At 42.1% G+C, this 25,157-nt stretch overlaps 1 protein-coding gene across 2 annotated transcripts; it reads right to left on the reverse strand.

The window, feature by feature from the left end:
• PLEKHA8 (pleckstrin homology domain containing A8) lies at nt 1-24,947 on the reverse strand. 2 transcript variants are annotated; one of them, XM_084218985.1, is made up of 14 exons: nt 24,815-24,947; nt 14,748-14,864; nt 13,823-13,978; nt 11,995-12,119; nt 10,386-10,544; nt 9,423-9,463; nt 8,581-8,738; nt 5,945-6,104; nt 5,451-5,536; nt 4,777-4,835; nt 3,368-3,498; nt 2,800-2,870; nt 1,484-1,545; nt 1-587 (listed from the first exon to the last, which is right to left on the reverse strand). In XM_084218985.1, exons 1-14 carry the CDS (start codon nt 24,852-24,854, stop codon nt 390-392), a joined length of 1,563 nt encoding a protein of 520 aa, XP_084075111.1. In that variant the 5' UTR covers nt 24,855-24,947; the 3' UTR covers nt 1-389. The 2 variants fall into 2 exon arrangements, with proteins under 2 accessions (XP_084075111.1, XP_084075112.1); XM_084218986.1 differs by having other exon boundaries at nt 14,748-14,877; nt 24,815-24,933.
• Nucleotides 24,948-25,157: the final 210 nt, after the last annotated feature.

Consider the following 25,157-nt stretch of genomic DNA (forward strand, 5'->3'; position numbering starts at 1 on the left):
CAGAGGCAGCAGCACCTGCCTGGGTGCCAACTGGTGACACAACAGCTCTGCTGCATGAGCAGGTCTCTCCTTAGGTACAGCAGCAAAAGCCAAATTCTGCTCTGTTACTTTTATGAGGTGAAGAGGAGGTGCACAGGCAGAAGAGAAACAGTCCGAAACATTCATCGTGGACATAGTGATCATCCAAAGAGAGACAGTACCTCTGCATTTAAATGCAACACAAGTGAAATGAAAATATAAAAATCACACATACCCTTCCCCCAAAACACTCAACACCTTTCCCACCTGAAAAGATACAATGAACAGAAATGATGTCCCAGAACCAAAATGGAAGGAATCTTTGTTAACAGACACAGTCCCTGAATTTTTAAGATGTGGTCTTGCTGTAGTTATACCACCTCATCTGACTCCAAACCATGTACTTCATAGAGAGTGTCCAAGATATTTAGCTGCTTTTCCATGGCTGGTAAGTAAATGTTGAGGTCCCTCTGCATTCCTTTGTAAAATGTTTCTTCCTGAGGATTGCACTCATCTACAGACAGAGCTGCCACAAAATCTTCATACGTTGGAGCTGCCCTTAAAGCTAACTGGGAGAGGAAACAAAGCTGTTAGATTTGCAACATAGAACGGGAAAAGAAATACAATCAAAGCCATGAAAAATTTCTAAGACTTCCCCCTTTGAATTTGGACTGCACAGCTTCCATTTAATCACATGTACATGCATATATTGAGAATTTTAACTAGAAGGGAGGTTAACTTCATAAAACATTAAATTTTTATTAATTTTGTGTAGATCCCCAGTTTGAGATATCTTCAGAAAGCATCTGTGTATCATATTTGGTATAAATTAATTGAGCACATGAGAAATCAATTACATACAAACCCCAAATAAAGTATAGTTTGTTAGAGGAGCTCCCAACCCAGTGTTACACACCATCACCAAATTCTCAACATACTCTTTAGAAAGTTCTCTCCAACAATTCTGCTTCTCTCAAAGTCATGATTGCCTGGATGAGGTTTTCTTTTTTCCTTTTGTAATTTCAGTGATAATTTTCCAATGACAGACACAAGGGGGAGCTGCCAGACTGGACAAAAAATTTCTGCTATCCAACTCCCCACACACACTGTGCTAACCCTGTCTGAATGCTCTTCATATTCAAAGAGATCAATCTTCAAAAAAGCAACCTCAAAACCTCTTTTCTTCATTTAATAGCCCTGCAAGACTGTGCTCAAAAGCACATAATTTTAAAAATTGTGCATGCAAGTGCAATCTGCCTGTTTCATCTCTAGAAATAAGGCTCCACCCTGGAAGTCCAGTACTATACATAATGAAAGCCACAATCCTCACTTTGAAATTAAGGTCTGGCAAAGGAATCCATTCATTTTAATACTTAGAATTTTAGCACAGTTTATTAATTACACACAATATAAGATGACATGGACAAGGCCCTCAGCTCTACCAGCAGCCAAGATAAATACTTACAGCGAAGACCCCGCGGACAACCCAACCATGGTGCTGCCGTAATGTCTTTCCATAAGCATTGTCTTAGAAGAAAAAAAAGAAATAAAAATCAATATGGCAGTTTTAAGTTTGCATCACAAAGAGAACACTGAGCTTAGAAATGACTATTCAAGGGTATATTCTTGCTACTCAATGTTAAATAATGGCTGTTTCTGAGTACAGAGGTTATGACTGAAAGGAGATGACAGATTTGGGATTTCTGCACTAGGGTCTCAGCTCCCCTGTCAAATCTCCTTCAACTCATCACAGCAAGTTAAGTGTTCCAACAGACAGGAAGGCTAATGCAAAGTCTAAGAAAATACTGTATGGAGTGATATTCCAACAGTAAACCAAAGCTGCAGTGGTGGTATAGATAAAGGAGAGCTTTTCAGGGAAGAAAGGGAATGAAAAAGTAGAAAAAACCAGCAGCACGACTCTGCTGCAGACACAGCAATTCAAGGAGCAGTTCAGCGCTGAAGCCTTCAGACTCAGAAGGTCAAATAAGTGCCTAATCACTTTCCATGGGGCTTAACATGTTTAACCATATCTGGTAGCAATGTATTTACAGCCTCACTTCCAAGAGCTGCTGCATACTTCAGTGTAGTAGTTCTTTTTACTAATCCTATAAGGCAACTGCTTCACTGTGTAAAAGAAGGTAACATAAAAAGCTTTTAAAAAGCTGTTTTGAAGTTGGTTTAAAGGATTATTACAACATGCATACAGAGAATGTCTTGCCCAGGAGGAACCAAGTCAAGTCAAAGAGGAGTTTGTATCTTGTTTTGTACTTACTGTGGGCAGTAGCTTGACAAAGAGTCAGAAATTGTGTACTTGGAAAAAATCCTTCTTCTTTGTTACAACCTCCCTTCTAATTCATGCAGGCAATTCACTGCCAAATTGGCAAAAAGGTGATTTCCAAGAACGATGGCAAATCACACAAGGAATTAGAAAACTAACAAAACAGCAATTACACATTTGGGAGAGCTCCCACTGCAAACCAGTAGAGAAATTTGAACGAGTCAAAGCACTTGACTGTCTCCTCTGCCAAAAGTATGCCAATTAAAGGAATCTTTTGCCAATTAAAGGAATCTTTATTTGCTAATGAATCGACATTTACCAGTTACCTAGTAATCCATCTCAAGGCAGCCATTTTTAAAAACTGCAGTTTTCAAAAATGTTATGTCTTAGAGATCACTTTCCTCATCAGCCACTGAAGAAAAGACACAGGTTCTAAACAAGAAGGAAAGTAGTTAAGTATGTGAATTTAGAAACACATGAAGAACAAAGCAATTGGTACTTACTCAGAGCTGTTTGGATATTCTTTTCTCCGTTCTTCACTTCCGTCAAAAACCCTTTCAAGAACTTTAAACCTCTGCCAGGATGAACCCATGAAATAAAAAGAAACCATGTTTATAAGAAAGTAATCCAAAGTATAACAAAGCCCCCAAAGTTGCAATACAACTCCAAAGTGCAATAAAACTCAGTATTAAGGAGCCAATTTCAATCTGAACAAAATTGCAGCCACCTCCTCCAGCCTCTCTCCCAGTCCAAGGGAAAACCACTTCGCTAAACATTTCTGCTGCAGCTTGAATTCATCTGCTTGATGCCCTAGCCAAGCAGGATCAGTCAGTCATTCACTGTAACTTCACTTTTACAGGAAAAAATTTTGCCTGCAATGTTTTTTTCAGGCCTTTTGGCAAAGCTGCAGTGATACAACCACAGAAAGCACACTAATCTTGTAGCTCGCCAGTTTGGATTGATGGAGCCTGTGGGAAGTAACCAGCCTGCCCCATGTACGTAAGATTGCACTGGTGGAAAGCCCCTCATTGCACCAGCAGTCCACAGTGAAGGCAGCTACAAGGCCATTACCTTTTCAGCCACAGGAGAGCCTCTGTAGCAGAGTTTCTAACTTGTGCTACACCTGCGTTCACTTCATGGAGCACAATCTTCTGAAGGGTATCAAATTCTTCTTTGTTGGTTATAAATTTCTGGTTTATTTTCTGGAAAGAAATAATAGGCAAAGCTTTAGGTCTTTTAAGGCCCAACAGGGGCCTATAAACACCACCTGTTTACCAGGACTCTTCCCTGCTAAGAGATACCAGAAGGATGTCCCACACTCCCCCATGGCATGGCATGGCTGCTCTGACACCCTGGGCATGTCATCCCAGGGCACACCCCAGACACATCTGGCTAACACAACAAAATAAAGCATCTCAGTGAAAAATTTTCATGGGACCTACCATTTCTGTCCAACAAAATGCTTGAAGTTCCCATGACATCCTCCCCACTGGAGGAAAGGAGTTAATTCAAACTGCTCTTCAAGCAAAGTCCCATTTGCCCAGAGCTTCAACTACAAGCAAAATTTACCTTCTGACCACTGCAAACTCTCAATATCACACTTAGCAGTGCTCAGCATGCCTATGGTTTCAGTTTGTTCCCAAGTTTCTACACACAACTCCTCACACAAACAAAAGAGAAAATATATAAAGGGCATACAAACAGATTTTTCTTCTACATTAAAGGAGTAGGTGCCTATCACTTGACAATAAATATTCTATGTTTTAGGTTTTTAAATAGCATTCCTTTCTCTTCCTATTTTTAGTCTTCCAATGGCTACCTTCTATAAGATAAGCAACCAAACAAATCTAGTTGTGTACAATATTCCTTAGCATACACTCAGAAGATATGTTTTGCTTTTATTATTCTTTTTCTTGAAAGAAAAATGCTACAAAAAATCTTGCTATGAACACATTTTGTCTCATAACCAGCATTTCAAAGGTTCTTGAAGGTTCTTCAGAAGGTACTTGAAGCTGGAAGAACTTCCAGAACAAGAACCAAGCCTGCATGGGCTGCCTCAGTCTGCTGAGAAACTGCTTCTTAAACTGCTTCTTAATCCTACTTGATGGAGCAAAGGGGGTTTCCCCCTACCCCTTCCATTTGTTTTACAGGTAAAAGTCAACATTGCTAACATCACATCATGACTTATAACCTATACAGCTCAGGATCAAAGTCATATTCATGAGATGTAACAGATGCTTTACTTGGCAGTCAATCAAATACTTTATAAGTTTGCACACAAGTGGATTTATTAAACACAGCATGTACTGTCAGAACAGAATTAGGGGCATTTCAGTGCTTTAATCTGACAGATGGTAACATTATCAAATATTAAATAACCTTCCACTACTGACTCCTACCACAAAGATTCTTGAGCACCTGTGTCTAAAGTAGATATTTTGTTTAAAAAACAAAAACCAGTGCTAGAAATAAGTAGTTACCTTGATGTTGCCTACAAAATCCATTTTAACTGGAGCAAAAACAGTTGGTCCCAGCTTGTCTAGGGAAAAAAAAGGAGACATATTTTAAAATTGTCTCTTTTCCAGTTCTCATGTTTTAGAAAAAATTAATTTCATTTACTCATTTAACAAATGGCAGGAAAATACTAAATGAATGACAAACCGATGTTCTTCTCTGGTGTAGAACTAATCCATCCCAGCTGTTACACATGTTAAAATACTCTGACCTACAGTTCAGAAGTCTTCTAAAGGCTGCATGCTCACAGGGCCACCACATCCACTAGATGGCAGGGGTCAAGCTGGTGGGGGGCTGTGCTAGTCTTTGGAAAAATCCAATCGAGAGCACAGCTGAAGGTGTGCTGTCAGCTGTACTACTGTAAGGCATCTAAGCTGCTTTTTTGATGGGGAGAAATCGCTGCTCCACACAGACACCTAGATGGCCAAACAGCTTATATGTGGGTCCCATCTAATCGAGAGTGGATCCTCTTTAAAGCAGAGGGGTAAGAAACCTGTTCTGGTACCAGTTAAACTGATTCTGCTTAGACTGGTTCTATTATATCACTTTAGTGAAGAAACAAATTTTCCAAACCAACTGCTCCACCTTTGCCTGCTGCTAGCAGCAGTGAGAAGGAGTCAGAAGAAAAGAAGCTGCTTACCCAGAACAGGCACGATTGCATAACACGACTCCAGGAACTCCTCTGTTGGTATGCCCTCTTCCTCCCGAAGCTCAATATCACTGAACCTGGTGTCCAGGACAAGCAGAAAATAATATTACCTTAACAATTCTTTTTATGTAACTTCCAAAAGCAAAATTAGATTTCCTGTCCAAGTTATTTGCATAGAGGGAAAACTTATAGACATGAAACCACCAACGTGGCTTTTGTTTTACTATGTTAAAGTAATTGACTGCAGAGAACACACACTGGGTGGTGTGCAAGCAAGGCCTGCAATTACAAACAAGGAAAAACCTCCCACTTAACTCTGTACAGCTAATTTTACAAAAGAGATCTTCTTCAAATTACTGTGCTGTAGGCAGTCTTGTCAAATAATCTCAGTAAATACAGCTTTACAGACAGAAAGTCTTAAAAATAAGTCAATTTAAGGCTTAACATTAAGTTGCAATAATCCTTTTAATTGAAATCTATACTACCTATTGCTCATGACACTGAAGAAGGTAGGACAATCATTTTCATTTCTTTCCTCCTCACACAGAGTCAATCCACTTAAAGAATCTGTTTCTGACTGCAGCATCTTGTGGGCACCACAGCCTTCTACAGCTTGCAGCTTGTCCTCTCCATCATCTTTAATGTCTAACATTTATAGGAAACAAAAGAAAAAAAAAAAAAAAACAAAACCAAAAACCAGTTACATACACATATTGTTATTCCTTTTCATCTAAATGCCTTTCTATTTGAAGGAAGGCACTTGGATATCTGGATAATGCAAGTTTAAAAGCATCCCTGCCAGCACCACTGCAGGTTTGGTAGATGCTCAGGCCACGTTTCAATCAGTCATCCCTCCATTTCTTTTAATCAGACAGACCAAACACCAGGCTGCAGTACAGGTGAGCCCACACAACCTCAGCAAGGACAGTCTTGTGAGAAAGAAGAGCACTGAAGAAGCAATTTGGTGCAGCAGGGAGCTAACTCATCTCCTTGAAAGGAAGATCACTTCTCACATGGTTGTAACTTTCCCAGTATTGCTGAAGCGCCACAATGCATTTTCAAAAGCAAAGGAATAATAGCAACATGTTTACTCCTTCTGATAGGTAAGCAAACTGGCTGCTTAAATGGACACTTATATGTTATCAAAGGTTGCTATGTTCTCCCTGATTTCTATAAATATCTTTCAAGTTTTCCAGAAAAAGATCCAGGTACACCTTCCCTACTGCGGCTGGTTTTATTTCTTCTTTGGGGCCAAGTACATCTGTTTCACATACAGCACAAGGAAGACAAAGGAAAGACAAAATCTTTCATATACATCCCATACATGGTAAGACCTTCTGACCTCATGGAGAACTTCAGAGAACAAGTAAAGAAGCAAAAATGATTCCCAGCATCTGCTTCATACAAGCCATAGCTACAGCATATCTTGCTGCCAGACGGTCAAACTAGCATCCAGAATTTCCCAGGGAACCTGTCTTTCCAGGAAAGGAATACTCTTAAGTGTCAGTGAGGATTAGAGGGAGACATGAAGTGGAACTGAGTTTCTGGTTGAAGTGATCAAACTGCAAGAAACTCTTTTCCTCCAGGTGACAACCAAAAGCAGGCTTACAGCAGTGCCAATTAGCTGCAGAACCACTGAACAAACCTGGTGCTGGGTGAAAAGAAAACTCCTCATAGCCACACCAGCCATTCTCCAGCCTCAGACATCACTGACATTCCCAAGCAAAGTGTCTCTGCCAAGGAATGACAGAGGTGTGAGTGATGCCACTGATCTGTCCTTCACCAAGCCACATAGGCTGGGGAGTAGAGAAACAGCCCAGGTCTGCAGTGACACTGCAAGATTGCTATGCAAAAACCCCGGGTCCTCAGAAATTTCAAATTCAAACACTGTAAGCCCTAAATGACAAAGAAATTTGCTATGGGACTTAAGTGCTCAAGCACTTCTAAAGCATGACTGCTCTTAAAAAGGGGGAGAGGGAAGAAAAAGTATCTGAGACAGGGCAGAGCTCCTGGGGTCAGAGGGAGCACCCAGGTACAGCCATCAGCAAGACAAAGCCCAAGGGCTGGCTGGGTCAGCCCACCCTATATGGATGGCCTGGCACATCCTAACTCCTCCCCATACTGACAGCAAAACTCTGCAGCTCAAATATCTGTACCAATAGGGTACAGCCCTTTCTCTTTTGTGCACAGGAACCACAGTAGCTAAATGACACCAAAAACTTGAATTAGTTTGATGTCCTTGCTTTAGTGCTGTTTTATTGATATTATGCTAGATGGGGTCATATGTGTGTTATTCTGCAGGGACTTGCCACATTATGTAGTACCAACCCAAAAATGGGAAAAACTCTGAAGACAACCCATAAGGGCAAAATAACTATCATCATTAACTTGGACTTAAAAACTTCTGCTGACTCACTGACTGCATATTTATGTTTTGGAATAACAGCCAGGCAGAGAAAGCCACTGTTCAACAACGGTACAGTCAATTCAAGAGGATGTGCAAAAATCATGTTACATGAATCTCCAAATTAAGTTCAGCAGCCCTTAACAATAAAAGCACATTGGAGGAAATTTTATACTGAATTAGTTCAACAGTATTTCACTGAAGTCACACAAAAATCTAACTTTCACACCATTGCTAAGATAAAGCAAGAAATAAGAAGCTTTCTGGGATACTCTTAGTTGCAGAAAAAGGGTTAATTTTCAGTAAACATTTGTCAGAGCAATCAAGAGTTACTAAAAGTTCAAGCCCTCAGACACAGCACACAAAGCTTCTATGGCCCCTTCTGAGACTACAACCCTACACACCAGCAGGGAATGATGTGTCTGCCCACAGCACACGGAGAGCCTAAGCCCTGCCAGGCTTCAATCTGCACCTGGAAAGCCTCAACTTGTCCAAAACCAAATTTTTGATCTCCTTCTCCATTCAGTCCCAAGTTAGCCATCAACAAATGCAGCAGGAGCTATGCTGAGAAAACTTGCAAGAGGCAGTATCAGACTAAAAGACTGATATTCCCTCTCCTGGGAGTCAGGGATCAGCAGTCTCACAAGGAGCCTACACCTTCCTTAATTTACACCTATAGAATAATCATTTTGGACAAAAGATTGTGCATATACTTACCTTGCAAATCCTTTGCTACATGATCTTCAACATAAACACCACCAGCCCCCTCATTTGTTTCCAAGTTTAAACATTCCATACTTTTAATAACTGCTTGCTCTTGATGGTTAACTTCTGCCTTTACACAGCCATTTTCACAGGGGTTCAATTCCACCTGCCTGAAGAAAGGGAAAGAATAATACTTAGTGCATAAAGCATTGCTTGGTAAGCTTCTTCCTGTGAACACACAAATAACAAGAGAAAAATAGCTGACAAGTTATAGGCTGTCATAGGCCGCTCTGAGCAAAGAACTTGTTTAAAATAATAACAAGACTGAGGCAGCTTTTTGCAGCAAAGAGGATTAAAGACTCAACCTCAGCTTGCAGAGTTCAAGTATATTTTCAGTGATCTTTATTAAAAAGCTATATAATAATACAATTACAGAAAAGAAAATTGCAGGCAGGTATTGTAACTTCTAAGAATATCCCCTCATTAGTACTTTAAAACATACATCCTTGCCATCTACTCCAGGAATCAGTCTGCTCACCATCAATGATTTTTATGAGCTTATGGAGTGGAAACTAAATTGCAGGAAGGAGCACTGAAGTGGGAGAGAGTTGGCTGGTGATTGAGCAGTAAGACACCAAGTGGACTGCACAGTAAAATGAAAGGGAAAGGGCTGGTACAGAAGAGACATGAAGTGGGATGAGCCAGGTCCCTTTTGTTTCACCTGTTTCCAAGTAGGCAGCTCAAAGCAACACAATTCTGCTTGCATCCAGTAAGAGTAGAGTAGCAATAAGGAAAGAACAGACACTACCAAACACAGATTAGAAAGAGACTGACAGCAAAGACTTCTGTTATACCTTTCTGTTGAGGTGTGACTGGACAAGACAGAGTGCTTTACCTGAAAGATATGGAGAGGGGAGAACATTGTTTAAAGCAAGAAGACTGGATCATGTTTCTCAAACTTCACATTTTACTAAACACAAGTTGGAGTCAGCAAAAAAACCTTCCTTAATTGTCTGACCTGGAGGCAGCATACAGACAAATGTGAAAATGGTGCTACATTACTACACCATTACAATATTGTACAGAAAAAAAGAAAAAAGAAAAGAAAGAAAATCAGAAGATTTCTTTTAGAAGGTAGTTAGCAAGTGTCAAGTGAGACACCACACAGCTACAGAAGAGAAACAATGCAGTGAGCTTCCTTTGTAACTTTCTTACTTAATCAAAAAGTGTTGAAAAAAATAGAAGAAACATGAAGCCAGATATCAGGTACGGCGAAGCAATCTCATTTCTCAGATGCAGTCATGCATCTACTTTCCTACATAGACCTTAACTTCCTGTTTGCCAGAGATGCTCCAGTTTTCCATATATGGTTATGGATCCAGGAATCAACAAAGTGCCCTTCTCATTAGAAAGCTAAACTCATCAGCTCCCACTGACATATTAGCACATATCCAGTACTGCTGTAGCTTAACAGAGTAATAATTGCTGTGAACTCCCACATAGACAAACCTGCTGTGGAGCCAAGTGATTTTGAAACACCACTGTATGACCTTCTGCGCACGCCACTGCGTAACTTTCAGGCCCTGAAAGTTAATGTTTAATAACTTTCACCTGTCATTAAAGGCTAAGAGATTGGACACTGCTAATTCAAAAAATGGCCCTACCTCACTTGCAAACCACAAGAAGTAGCAGAGTATGTCCAAGTGTAGCTATGATATGGGTAAAAAGGCATTCCCTACTTCTACAAATGCTACTTTTGACAAAAGGACCCATTAGCATCCCTGCTGAGGCTGAGAGAAGAAAATACTGGCCATTACCTTGCTTGTTCTGAGAACTGCTAAATTTGGGGATCCAGGTGGGGTCTGATGCAATAACTCAGAAGAGAAGGCAGTATTTGCAATCTGCATACATTCTTCAAGAGTCTTCAGGAAAGTGTCACAGGTTGATTTCAACAGAGCTCCCATATCAATCTCACTCTGTGGAAAGAAATCAGTTGGAGGAAATAAGACTTACCTTATCAATTTGGAGCTACTACTGTTCTGCAAAGCCCACAGCTGCTACAGTTGTGATTTCTGGTTAACATGAATTAAAATTCAATGTGTCAGCTGCTCAGAGGACTGGCATCACATATTACTGTGGCTACATCCCCTTGCAGTACTACCACTCTTTTCAGCCTCTCAGTACAAGCAGCTTAATATGCTCGTATTTTGAAATCAATGCCTCTTAGTTATCTTATTGGTGTTAGAAGTGCAAGAAATACTAAGCCTCAAGATATTCAACAACAGCATTCCAGGAAACACCACTGACAGGAGATATGAAAAGTAAACAAATTAAATAGATGTAGAATGATCTGAGGATGATAATTTCAATAACTCCATCAACAAAAACTTATTGGAAATGACAAAAAAGCAGAATGAGGTATCACATTGCCTGTTCATCTCTGCAGAGTGAGTAATTGTTGCTGAAATGCTTTTAGCAATAAATCTTTGCAGTTAAATGCCAGTAAGATCAGGCAAATAGAGTCTTCCCCCAGATACATGAAATATGAGCAGGATAAACACCACACTACAGGTCAACACCCGTGAGCTGCAAGTTCTAATGGTGCCTTTTAGTCATTTGTCCACCACATCATGCTTCTGCACTGTCCTTCAATACACCTTACACAGTTTATCAGGTATCTTTACAGAGATGGTTTGGACACCAAACCAAACACCACATGTTTGATGCTTGGACACCAAACCAAAGGTTTCATCAACCTTCAGGTGTTTTGCCTGCTTGTTCTGCATCTGAGGACCCATCTCTGCAGTGGGAGGCATCCTGGAACTCCACACCAGCTTCTCTAGCAAGGGAAGTGCATTCTTCTTCACACATTTCTCTCTCAAAGCAAGGGGCAGATCACACTCTTTAGGAGATCCCTCTTCAATGAAGCTTCTTTGGTCACAAAGATTTGCAAGGTTTGAAACTTTAACTTAAGTGAGGCAAACCAAGCAGTTCTTTGTATCACTTTTGCTCTTTTTGTGGTCTGCCACACCTCTTGACCTATTAAGGGCTTTGGATGTGTTTTGCTGAGCAGGATATTAATGACTAGGGCAGAAAAATGTGCATTTCATGCAAATTATCTTTTTATAAAGGATATTTTGCTTTTTTTTTGATCCACTGTAAAGGCATGATTACCTATAGGGGTGTTACTGTCTAGATCACAGACATCAGATCTCGTCTCACTACTTGCTAGCCCAACAAAGGGCAAGTCATTTGCAACAATATAGTAATACTCCATTTGAACAAGAACTCCTGTGTGAGCAGTTCATTTCCCCCAGGTTCTCCGCAGAAGGAGGTTGCAACATTAAGTGACTGTGAGTGAATACTGCACTGGGTATCCAGAAAAGCTCATGTGCCCAAGACATTACATATGTGGTCTATCTGTACCTCTGGTTCTGACACACCAGAAATGCTGGCTTCCTTTGTTTTATGCACTTGCTGAACAAGGAGGTTACAGTACAGTCTAAGTTCAGACATTTTGGTCTTCAAGGCTTCTGTGTTTTCAGTGAACTCTGAAAGTTAAACAAAAGAAAAGTTAAATTTACTGTATCCAGTGCAAGGCAAGTACACAACATTTGGTCTTAGCAGGCCTTTTAAATAGGAGAAAAGCCCTACATATAATATTCTTTGTTTTCACAAAGTAGTTTAAGCTGTAAGCAATAGCATTGTTTAGATAGGGTTGTAGGCAGGAAACACTGGACATAAAAGATGCATTCTGTCCAACAGAAAGGGATTAATTTAGTACAGATATCCTTGAATCATGGGATGGATGAGATTGGAAGATACCTTTGGAGACCAGCTAGTCCTACTCCCCTGTTCAAGCAGAGTCAGAGCAAATTACTCAGATCTAGTCAGGTTTTCAACAGTGCCAAGGATGGAGACTACACAACCTCTTCTGTGCAGCCTTTCAGTGCTCCCTCATTTTCACAACATAAACATTTTTGCTTATGTTTCAATTGAGTGGTTTGTATAAAAATTCATGCATATCTTCTCTTATTCATTCAGTGAGAAGACTCTGGCTTCATCTTTTTTATGCTCTCTCACTAGATATTTCCTTTAATCATCTTAGCAGCCCTTCGCTGGACTCACTCCAGTGTGTCCATATGTTTCTTGTTCTGAGAAACAGAGAGTGCAGAACTGAGAAGACTAATCCAGATAAGATTAACATTCTGAGATTTTTCAGAAGTAATGTTTTTGATATTGGAGTCCCTGAATTATAAAATAAATTGTCTCTCAGTAAGACTAACATGGTTTGGTTCTGCAAATTCATTACTAGCTTTTCACCCTGTGCTACTGTATGTCACTTTACAGATCCAACTTTGCTCTGCTTCTAGGCACTGCATCAGATCCCATCTGGTGAAGGACTCTACAGCAGCATCTTCTGCTCAGCTCTGTCTCAGTTTGAACCAGTAGATGCAAAGCCTGGAGATAACACACATAAGGCTAAGAGGAGAAGCAAATGCTCACCTCAGGGAAAGGAATTGCTTGCCACCCCCTGCATTTACTCAGGACATGAATAAATTGCTCTTTTCCCATGTTCTGTATGGTCACTGTGCTGAGGTTACACAAGGTTAAGGCACGAGGCCTCACAATGCTCTGTGACTGATGCCACATTTGTAAGCAAGAAGAGTTTTCACTGGGGGAGGGAAGTGAGATTGCTGATGAAAGCAAAGTGGTAAGTGAATTGATTTTCACAGCCCAACCATGATCAGATTTAAGTTTCTGAATATTAATAGATTTAGAACCCAGTGCAAGCCTTTTCTTAATTGCTGAGGCAATTCTCAAAGTGCAGAAGACAGCCCAATTAGAACATGGAAACATGGGAGGAACTACAAAGCTGAAGAGACACTGGTGTGTGAGGCTGAGCCATCATATTTATACAGCTGTACAAGGTGGGGGGGCTTACATTCTCATACAGTCTGCATTACAGTGATCCCTAGCCAGGGCCTGTTTACTCACTGTACTTACAGAACACATCAGCACATGCTTTTCAAATTATTCTTATAGATTGTATTTTTAGAAAAAAATTAAGTTCTCAAATCCCTACTCTGAGAATTAATACCTGAGATTTCTAGTTAATATTCACACATATCTTAGCTTTTAGCAGCACCAAAGACCTGAAGCACAGGCTGGACACTGAGGCTGTATGTACATGCATTAGGGAAAGCATGGGGAAATAAAAAGCAAACATGTGCTAGCAAAAGGGTGTTCTTGCCTTTTTCCTTTTGTGTCCTGCTGTCAGTCAGACAGGCTTTGGCAGTTCCCAGTGCAACCAGCCACTTTTGCCTTTCAACTGCATTTCTTGCCTTCAGATAGAAGTACTGTTCCCCTGGGATAATCAGGTCCATTCGTGTGTTATCTGCAGGATGAACTGAAAGCAACATAGATTTCAGACCAGCCCCCTGGCCCTTCCCAGCCCAAACACCCCAACAGATGTGTTAGGAGGCAGGTCAAACAGAAATGAAAGAGGAGAAATCTATGGTCCCAACTTCCCCCACTGCCATTTTATGACTTCTCTTCTGAGTGAGGGAATGGACAGGACACACATGTGTACAGTGTGACCATGAGAGACAGTTTTGTGATCAGTATAATCTGAGAGTCTTTATGGAAAGGGCATCCTTTTCTGGCAATCCTCTCTTTCAAGCTTCCAGCCCTTAAGTGAACCTCAAAAATGTGGCAATATGACTGAGCAGACCTAGTACTGAAGTTTATTATTCATGTTTCTAGCTTCAGCTATGTGCTTATGAAGAGTCATTTAAAGCTGTGTGATGTTCCACCACAGACCATGAAAAGCAGCAACTCACTTGCACATGGAATAGCCATGATATTAGAGACTGGCAGTTCTCTCAATATTTTCAAAATTACTACAGTATAAAAACTATATTTTTATAGAGTGTATTTTAAGAAAAAAAAACAAAGTCTCCAAATCCCTGCCCTGAGAATTAATACCCAAGATTTCTAGTTAATATTCCCACATATCTTAACTTTTACCAGCACCAAAGACCTGAAGCATCAAGTTACTGCAAATACATACCACAGAAATCAAGCTGCCAAATAGCTCTTGTCCCCTGAAATTCCATCTTAAATGCAACATTATTGGACAAACTTAATACAGGTGAGTGTTACTGTATCTTAGTTACCTTGAATTTCACAAACAGCCATTTGGATGCTTCCCTTACAACCCTTCCAGGCGTCTTCCTGAGAGTCATAATAGGACAGGATGCCACCACAGAGAAGGAACCACCGAGGCTGCCAGCCTGAAAAACAAAACTGCATTTCTCAGTTACACCTCTCCCTGCAATTCCACCATCTCTCTCACCTGAGACTTGCTGCAACTATACCCCCAAAGATTCTCAGTCCTGCAAAACTAAACCCTTTTAAGTATTAAGATTTGTGGACAGACTTGGATGTTGTAAACCATAACCCCTGCTTGATGGCACCTACGTATCCGTTCTGCACACAGCTGGACCACAGCAGCATGTGTCTTGAGATGCCACATGTCATTTTCAGTAGTTTTGCTAACACAGCATCACTGACTCACTCTGTCTTCCAAAACCACCTTCTCAGTTCAGCGCCCCTCAATTCCTTCCACCGCTCCCCAACCCACCTCTTCACTCTTCCCAAAAGCCACCCCTGCTGTCTTGCCTTGCAAGCCTTCCTCCCTTGAAGGAAGGGCTAGCCGGGTTATCTTGAAAAACAACGTGTAAGAATCTCTTAAAAACCAACAGACGAACAGAGGCGGATCTGTTGATTTCTGAACATTCTGAATACCATCTTTCAGTGAAGCAGTTTTCAACAGCTCTTGAAACTCCTTGTGCTGCCCACATAAAACATCGTCTTGAATTACTGACCTGCACTTCTGCATACCTTCCCAGAGAAAAACCAAAGCAAGGCTAGACCCACACTGCTACTTCTGGGTACACTTTTGCCCACCCTGCTGCCCAACTTTAGAAGTAAATCATCCTTTTTTTCTACTTTTGGAAGCACTACAGCAGTATGAAAAGATAAAACCAAACGCAACCTGACAGCTGCCATTTATGTCTAATTAAAAACAACAAGCTCATTAACTTAAGAAGAAATGAGGCAGTGACGTCACTGGAGGAAAGCAGCTTTCATTTACTGAGCTGTAACAAGCTTCCCTGGCCAGGTCCAATGGATTGAGATTCTGACACTCCCAGAGCGTGCCAGCCAACCCTCTCTGGAAGAAACGCTTGGACAAGACGGTGCGGGCCACACGGCTCTTAGATATTTTGGCAGGGGGAGCATATAGATATTACAGAGGGCCTGCACTTCTGCTGTCCCCTGCACCAGGGCTCTGCCAACCAGAACTGTGCGGCACGAGCCCAGGCTGGGCTTGGACCGATATCACATTGGAGGAACGACAGCTACTTTCCAGCCAGAAACTGATTCCTTAGACAACTGCTGAAGCCAAGCACAACACAGTTAAAGACCAGAAAGGCCTAAAGCCTCAGGCTAACAGCAGGAGTATGGTCTGCTGGCTTGTTGCACCACACCTCCCACCCCCCCCCCCTTTTTTTTTTTTTTTTTAAATCAATACTACTGCATTCAGTTCAACCCAGTTTATAGATTGTTGAACCCTATGTGGTGGCTGGAAAACAAATTAAACAGAAACAATATTTTGTTCCCTTCTAGATCTCTTCCATTATTCCCCAGAAGAATATAAGAATATCAAAAATCCAAAGTACTCTCAACACTTCTGGGAAAAAAAATCACAAGAATGAGAAATTAAAAAAAAAAGAAATCAGCAAGACTGGTTTCTATCTGTCTTGCCTCAAAAATAAAGCAACTATCCTGAAAGTCACTACTGATATGTGGGAACTCACAAAAAAAGGAAGTGATTGTTCAGCAGAGAGAAGCAGTTAATTGCTTCAGACACTCAATGGCACAGAACCAATTCTTTAAATAATGCACAGCTCCACAGTCAATACAAGCCTCTAATTCAGTCTGGAGCTCCTGCTGTTGCGCATGAATCATTTCAGCCATGGTCCTACAGCTTACAATTGCAGCTGATGCTCAACCAAATTGTGCCACATCCATCAAAGGCTGTGCAATCAATTAGCCAACATACAAATCACTCTGCCTCCATTACTTTGGAGGCTGGTTAAAAATATATTATGAATGAATATATTTTTTGAGACTTTTATTTGGTTGGTTGTTTTGGTTCTGGGTCTTAGGTTTTTGTGGGGACAGAGTAACTATCTGTATTCCTTTGCAGAAGTCAACTCTTCTTTAATTATTAGAAACATATTAAAAAAGATTGTGATAGACAATTTTTACCTAGGACAATATGTATTTTCAGAAAGGAATTGTTACACTAATGAAAACAGATTTTTGTAAAAGGAAAATAATTCAAAAAAACCTCACAGCAAGCTTCTGTCAGAAGATGCACTAACCACCTGGTACTCCCTGACACGGAGTCAGCAGCCATGGGAAGGTTATCCTAAACAACCAGCTAAAAATAGCATGTGGCTGGCAAATCATGGGCACTGCACAGGGATTCAGTCTTTAATTACAGGAGATTCACTCTTGCAGACAAGTGAAGACTAGAGGAACAAAAAAAACCAAAACGAAAACCAAAGCAGCAAAAAGATACTTAGGCACTCATATTAACACAAATCTTGGGTTTATTCAGTGTTATTTGCCTCCTATAAATTGTCATAGGAATATTGTAATTTTTGGAACTGAGCATTCAGATTTCACCTGATATGGAAAGGTAGAGCTGAACCTTTTAAGGTCTGACTGGTGCCAGCATTATCACAACTTTGAAGAAGAATTTAAGTCCATTATACTGGTGGTGCACAGGCAGGAAGAAATACAGCTGGTACTTCCAACATCTCATTTTAGAGGCACAGTACCATTAACAGTAAAAATTGATCTTGGTGGGAAAAGTATGTACAAAAAAATCCCCAATAAAGCACAAAACACTATAAAAAGTGATTAGTAGCTTAAAGTCTCAGCCATAGAAGAGAGTAAAGATACTCCAGATTAAAGTACAAATCGCACTCCCGTGTGAAACTTAAAGTTAGTGCCTGCAGTACCTTGAAGATTTGATATTGTCCACTACAAAAACAGACATTTAAGTAGTCTGTGCCTGCTAAGAATTCACTACTTCTCGAGAAGTTTCCACAGAAAAAAGATCTGCCTACTTCTATCACTACACTTTAGGATGTAGCTATCACTGAGCAAACTTGACATTTCTTGATAACACAGTTGAAACTTGGACATAATTCAAATTTTAATGTTATACAACTCAGACTCCAGACAGCATTCCTTCCAAAGTGCCAAGCCTGAAGAAAAGAAAAACAAAACCAACACTTGAAGACATGTAGATCATGTCAGACATCTACAAAGCCAAGCCATCTGGGAGAATTACATACTCAAGAAGCCAAACTGATGACCTGGAAAACAAGCTGCAATTAAGAGACGCCACTTCCACCTGCATTTATAAAATGCATAAAGCCCAGTCATCCAGTTTTTTATTATTGCTTGCTTTCCATGAGAATTATGTAACACTAGGCTTATTAATTTCTTGAGCTTCAGAAAAAGTTTTTGTAAAACTTTTGCAATAGACAGTCCTTGGACTTCTTGACCCTAATCCACACTAACTGCAGATAGGAGATAATGATGAACTTTCCATGTTACAGCATCTGTCTAATAAGAGGAGTTAAAGCCAGCATCGCCTCCCTACTGCTTATAAAAAGGGCAAGATCCAAGACTTAGTTAAAGGTGGCACAGCAGGACAGATTGCTGTTTTTCTGTGCAGGATCACACTGAAGTCCCAGAGTGGCTGCCCTGATAGTCAGAGCCACCTCACAGTGAGAATGAGCAATACCCATCGTTCCATCCCACCCTCAGCAAATGTAAACTGTGCCATGTGCTCACTGTCCCACCACCTCCAGCTTTATCTCCCAAGGGCAAAAGCACAGCACATTGTCTGCCCAGTGCGGTGTCAGCGACTGAAAGCTGGACAAGAACTGCTGAAAACCCAGCTCTAGCAGGGCAAAGACACTGTCAGTCAACCAGGTTTCTAGTCAGAAAAAGCAATTAGCAAGAAAGGATCTTACACAGATCAAACTTCACACTCTTCCATTTTTTCTCATTCAAGGAACAGAAGTAAAAGATTATCCTGACATAAGCATTTTGCACTCAAAACTGGTGCCTACTTTTTCTATACAGCCTCCTAAAGCTACCCAGAATTTTGGGAAGGGCAATCCCAGGTGCCAGAACCCATTTTGCAGCCTTAATTCTATAGCAGAACAATTTGACAGGATAAAAATCCAGCGTGTATTCATGAGGAACAGCAGAAAGGCAGACAAGAGTGTGTAAAATTCTATTCTTCTTCTGTGAGCTATTATCCTGTCACCTAGAGAGCAGCTTCTGGAAATGCCCATATTGCAATTTTACTCTGATTTTGTGCATATTAACAGCAGGAATCAGTACAAAAAAAACCCTAAAGGTAATGAAGATCAAAGATTTAGCACCTTAACAATGGTACCACTTTTTAAAGCACTTGCTTGAGGGACACTAGAGGTTCAAGAGTAGGAAGCAACAGCTGGAACAGGCATTAACACAATGACCTTTTCCCAAATGATTTTTATCACAGGGATTCCATGAAGTCCATTTTTGTTTCAATCACAACTGTCAGGGCAATGTCAGCAGCACTGAAAGAGCATCCTGTCATCACAGAGCAACTGGGTTTGTTTGCAAACGATTTTATGGCAGTGAGCAGCCAAGGCACAGAGAGCACAATGTACCAGTCAGGCATTTTTGAAGGGGACACGGTGAAAGGATGAAGGGCAGAGAGGGGATTGTGGTGGAGACAGAAGTTCAGTAACACAGACCCACTGCTCTGACACTAACTCAAGTAATACAAAGCTCCTGGGAGTTTTCCTCCTCTGTTTATATTTCCCAGCCCCAGCAACCAAGCTGCTCCTCTCTCTGACCCTTGGGGTGGTTATCAGGCCAGACAAAGTTAACACACTGAATTTATGGAAGCACAAACAGATACCACATGATGGTATCTCCTCACCATCAGTCTACCACACCTTTGGTTTCTGTCCTACCCAGCCATTTCCTGTGATCACTTACTCACTTCAGCGCAGAGGGACTGAATGCAGAGGCACCGGTACTGCAGCATACCTGGCAGGGAATGCTGCACCATAGAGGCTCTGCAGCACTGCTCTAACACAGAGGAGAGAGGGGACACCGATTTCCATTCCTGCAGCCTCATCAAACTTTTCTACTGCGAGCACATTACATAATTCCAAAAAGGTTGGACAAAAGCAAGGTTGCTGCATGAAGAAATGCAGAAGGAAAGGGAAGAAAATAATGAGAAAGGTCGAATCACACAAAGACAACTAAGCAAAATCCAAAGAGAATTAACTAATCAGTCCCTGAAGTATACTGCATGAAAAGTCTCATCCAGCCAGAACTGGCTGAGAGTCAGACATTCATCTAAACCAACACCTGGATCCTGAGAGCAGCCACAGCCAGTAATAGAAGGCAGACCATTGCCCTGAAGGCAACGGAAACCTCAGCTGTCTAGGTCCACCTCCACAAAAACCAGACTTCTAATTTTATACAATCAGAACTTGGACTATACCCAGAGGCTAAAATGAAGGGGGAAATTATAAAAGGCTTTTTAGAACCAAGTCGTTTTCCAAGTGTGAAGTTTTTGATTAATTCCTCCATGTCTGGAAACAGAGGAGCTTATTTCCAGAGCTTGATATCAGCTGGAAGGATATGTGTCTCTCATCCCAAAAGGTCAGATTTCTTAAACTCACAAAAGAAAGACTTGCTCTAAGCAATATCATGTGCATCCAGATCCAAGATACCAGAACTAATGCTTTTTCTCATTTTCTTGAGCTCTACTCCCAAGTTTATCAAGGAACTCTGAATCATTAGAGACAAGAGCAATTTAAAGTTTTATGTGAAAACTGAAATATACTGCTTTGGTATTGGCTCTTGGTTTATCTTGGGATAAACTGAAAAGAATCCAAAGTACAACAATAAACTGAGAGGGGATGATTACATACAGGTAGATGGGGAGAGCTAACTGAAGTATGTGGCATGATGCAGTGACACTGATGATGGCATGAAGGTGAGTATGTCATGTCTCGAGGAAGATTAATCACTTAGGGTTAGAATTACTCAGCACAAATAAGAAAGTGAATATTTAACTATCAGGAAAAGCTTAGTTTTGTAAAGGAAAGCGATCAAAGCCACTTTATGAAGGTTCTAACAAATACCAGGTAAGCCAGTGGAATCAGTCATCATTTTCATCTAATGATGAAGCTGCCTTTGAACCCCACAGCCAAGAGCTGATCCAGACCATTTCTTCCAGAGTTAGCAGCAATCTTGCCTGTGGCCAGCAATTCCAGGCAGGGCGTGTGCCTACACTGAAGATCTAAACTGAACTGAATCTCAGCAGAAAGAAAAAAATCAACTTAAAGGTGGCAAGTTCTCACACACACCACTGAAGGGAGGTATTCCCCAACTCCATGCTGTTTCCCAGCAATAGCTTACTCATTCTATAAACCTGATGAGAAAAAAAAATCCTCAATGCCTTTTACAAGGCAAACTCCAAAGACTAAATCAATTTATTTATTAATCAGAAGTTATGCTCAACAAAGAGCACGCATTGCAGGTTAAATTCAGAGTCCCATGAGAGGCAGTTTCCAAGCAGCCATGAGCAGCCTTCACGTGCAGTTCAGCTCCGCTCTGTCCTTTCTTTATCCTGCCAGCAGCACTCCCCAGCTGGAGATCAGTCACGCTATGACACTGCAGCCAGGATCTGCCTTTGATGCTGCCCACCCCAGAATGGTCTGTGCTCAGCCAGGACTGCAGGCAGTGGCAGCACAACACACCGAGGAGCTATGGGGAGGGCACACGGTGACACTTTTATCATTCCAACTGCTTACTACAGTAAGAGGCACTGAAACAATAGTTACACACCCATCCCCAGCCCCCACCAAGCAAAGCTAACATCAGATAGAGACTTCTGGCAAAGGATGAAATCTAGGAATTTTTTAAGATCATGTTACATGCTTTGACCATAAGCTCAGCTGAGGCCAACTAACATGTCTGCATGATTTAAGTCACCCTGCTCTGTGTTTTGAGGATTAATAATGTGAAGTTTGCAGATGCATTACATATCTGCCCAAGAGAAAAAGTGCTGTCTCACTTTAAATGACAATAATTCTGCTTGCAAAGTTCTTGCAAAGTTCTCTCTTAAGGTTTTAACCAGTTTAGTGGGGGAAGCATAGACAAGAGCAATCAAAAGACACACACTGCGAACACAAGATCCCAAAAGATTTTCATAGGCTAGAACTTTGTGAATGTATAGCTGATACAAAGTTGGCACACTTCACTTGAACATAAACAAAAGTAACACACTGAGAAATCAATATCTGGTGGCCATTGCATTAGGGGACAGAAAAACCCTAAAAATCTCACTTTTCTAAACTCAAGAGATTTCCAAGTTAGCACTGGAAACCCTGCCTATAGAAACCACAATGTGAGTGCAGGATCAACACCAGAGGAAAAACCCTACCTCTAAGCAGAAAACAGGTAATACTGACTTAATTTCTTCTAATCTATATAAAGCAAACAAGTGCATTTATTACAAGCAAGATAACTTGCTTAAGCAGTAAGGCAAACTGATCTGTCTTTCAATTGGTGCCAATCATGGTGTGCTTTCTTTGCCCTTTACCCACAGAAAACCAAACTTGTTTCCTATTTCTGAAATGTTCCTGCTGTCAATAACTATGTAATTTGCAACACAAATCTAGCTCTGGGCCCAAGAGCTGGGAGGAAATGGGTTGATGTGGACTTGACCTCTCATGATGGCAATGACATAAGACATTACGAAATCAAAATTCCCAGAAAAGACTCAATTACCAACGAACTCTCATCAGTTCCTGTCTCACAGCAAGAAGGAAAAGCAGTTCTTTTCTACAATTTTATGCTTGTTCTTTTTTGAATGTTCTGTCTCTTCTCTGACTGTGAGGGGTCCTCCTCAAGCTGAGCACTGTGTTATTAGCACAGGCACGCACCAACACAGAGGGATGACACACAATTTCCCCATTTTTTGCGTGCATCGTTTACACTGTACTACACCTGATTCATCAACCTTGAGCAACAGGAAAAGCATACTGGGGGCAGAATATTGGCAGAAATACTGTTCTGGATGACCTGTTGAACCTTCTTACTTCCCTTAATCCCTAAAAGGAGGCTTTCCCGTCTCTCACTCTTCAGCTCTTTGTTATTGCTACAATGATTGCCACATTCCAGAATGAATTTTTTTCTTGTTTTTTTTTTTTTTTTTTTTTTGCATCTCTGCATAAATTTAAAACTTAATGGCTTCAGGGCAGGAAGTCTTCATTTTACAGCAAAAGAAAGCACTAGTATGTACAGACAGCTTGCAGAACAGCAAATTTACTGTTCTCAAACACACCATGGGCCTTCTACAACCTAACAAAAGGCAGAGAGTGACCTTGACCACAACACTTACTGGAAGAGTCAAGTTTCAACGAAGAAATCAGAAGGATGCTTCAATTTTCCATCACAGATTTTCTGTGTTGACAGCAAAACCTCTCCTAGTTTTCAGCCAGTACAAATCTTACATATGCAAGGAGAAGTTTCCTTCAGTCTGCATTCACTTGACTGAGGTTTGCAAAGCATCATCCTTCTTCATGAAGGGTCATTTGATTGGAAGTGCTTATCAACATGGCTAGCAAAAGAAAACTTAATTTTGATGAAAACAGAATGCTTCTTAGTCTTCATCTTACCATCAAAACAGAAGACCAGCTGATCCTACCACAGGCATGCTCAGGCACTAAAATGTCAAATGCCAGTCAGTTATCTACAACATCCATTGTTTTCCACAGACACATATTCCCAGGTCTCATGGCATGAAAGCAAGCACAAGGGTTCCAGACACACCCCAGCATCTCAGCAATGCAAAGAAAAACATGTAAAACTTTCGATCAGCTGAACCACAGGTGGTGTTAGTATGGGGAAAGGACTAACATCACTACCACAGTTCTGCAATTCACATGAAAAAGGCAAGCATGGCTGCTCCTACTGCCACTTCATAATTCAAAAGCATTCACAAATAATTAACAATAAAAGAAAAAAACCCATGTCTGTTCACTGAGACCAGACAAATTTTGATTCTCATCTCAGAACACCTATTGCCTAGAGGGGAAAAGTCACAGCAATCTTCTAGCACAGCAATAAATCCAGCCTCGCGCACCACTGCTGCACCCCCATCCCTACCAATTCAACACTCGCTCGTGCTTCAGCTTTTCCTTTGTTGAATTTTGATTTCCCACACTTTCCCAGCTAACCGGAGCGGTGCAGCTGTTCCAGCCTCTGGGGAACAAAGTCAAGCAAGCAGCAGCCCTTGCACACATACACCGCTGAGCACCACTCGCACCTGGCAATGTCACGGTGGTCGTGGTTACTTCTCTCTGACCTTCAAGTTCCCAAACTGTTCCCACGAACCACAGGGAGGTTTGCACCTGGCAGGACCCCATCCACAGCCCCAAACCACACACCTCTGCCCCACCGGACTCCAAGGCGTCCGGCAGTGGGCATCCCATGGGAACACAGGGGGCTTCCGACCCCACCACCTTCCACCTCTGCTGAGCAAACTCTGGCCACACACGGCCGCCTCCAACCTGCCGTGACAATCAAGCCTTCCGTGGCACCGGAACACCCGAAAAAATTAAAATTTGGGCCTAGAGCTAGCCGGACAACCCCCCTCCACCTTTTTTCTTGTCTTTTTGATTTTCTGCATGCCTTCTCATCCGAATCCCCCAAGTGAGACTGAATGGCAACGCGTTTTTCTCACAGCTCTGGGAATGCCCCGAATCGCTCGATAAAAGTTCCACGGGGGCGTGTGGAGAACGGGGAAGTTCGCTGTTGGAGCTGTGACCCAGAGCATCCAAACTACCCAAACCCCAACCCACGACCCCGGACGGGCACTGGCACCGGGATAAACGCCGGGCAGTGAGAACAGGGCAGCGCCGCGGCTGCTCCCCTGCACGGCGGGGTCAAGGGGCAGCGCTGACCCGCACCCAGCAAGCACAGTGCATACATACATGTATGTACTTGTATAAATACATATACGATAACATGACGGCGCCCGTCCCGCAAAGGCTGAGCGCTGGCAGGCACTCACCGCTCAGGTAGTTGGTCCACTTGTACAGGACCCCCTCCATGCCGGCCGGCCCCCGGCCCCATGCAGCGCGGCCGCCCCCCGGCGGGGTCACGCCGCCCGCCGCCGCCCGCGCTCCGCCGCGCCGCCGCCACACAGCGCCATCGCGGGGGGGCGCGCGCCCCGCCCGGCCCGCGCCGCGCCCGCCCCCCGCCGCCGCCGCCACGCTCCCAGCGCAGGGAGCGCCGCAGCCGCGCAGCCACGGCACGGCCCCGCGGCGCTACGTCAGCGCAACCCGCGCTGTGAATCGCGGCCCGCGTGACCGGCGGGAGTGAGAGGCGGGCGCGGGGGGCAGGCGCGGAATGCC

The sequence above is a fragment of the Fringilla coelebs genome (assembly GCF_963513975.1).
Source record: "Fringilla coelebs genome assembly, chromosome: 1".
Lineage (NCBI taxonomy): Eukaryota > Metazoa > Chordata > Aves > Passeriformes > Fringillidae > Fringilla > Fringilla coelebs.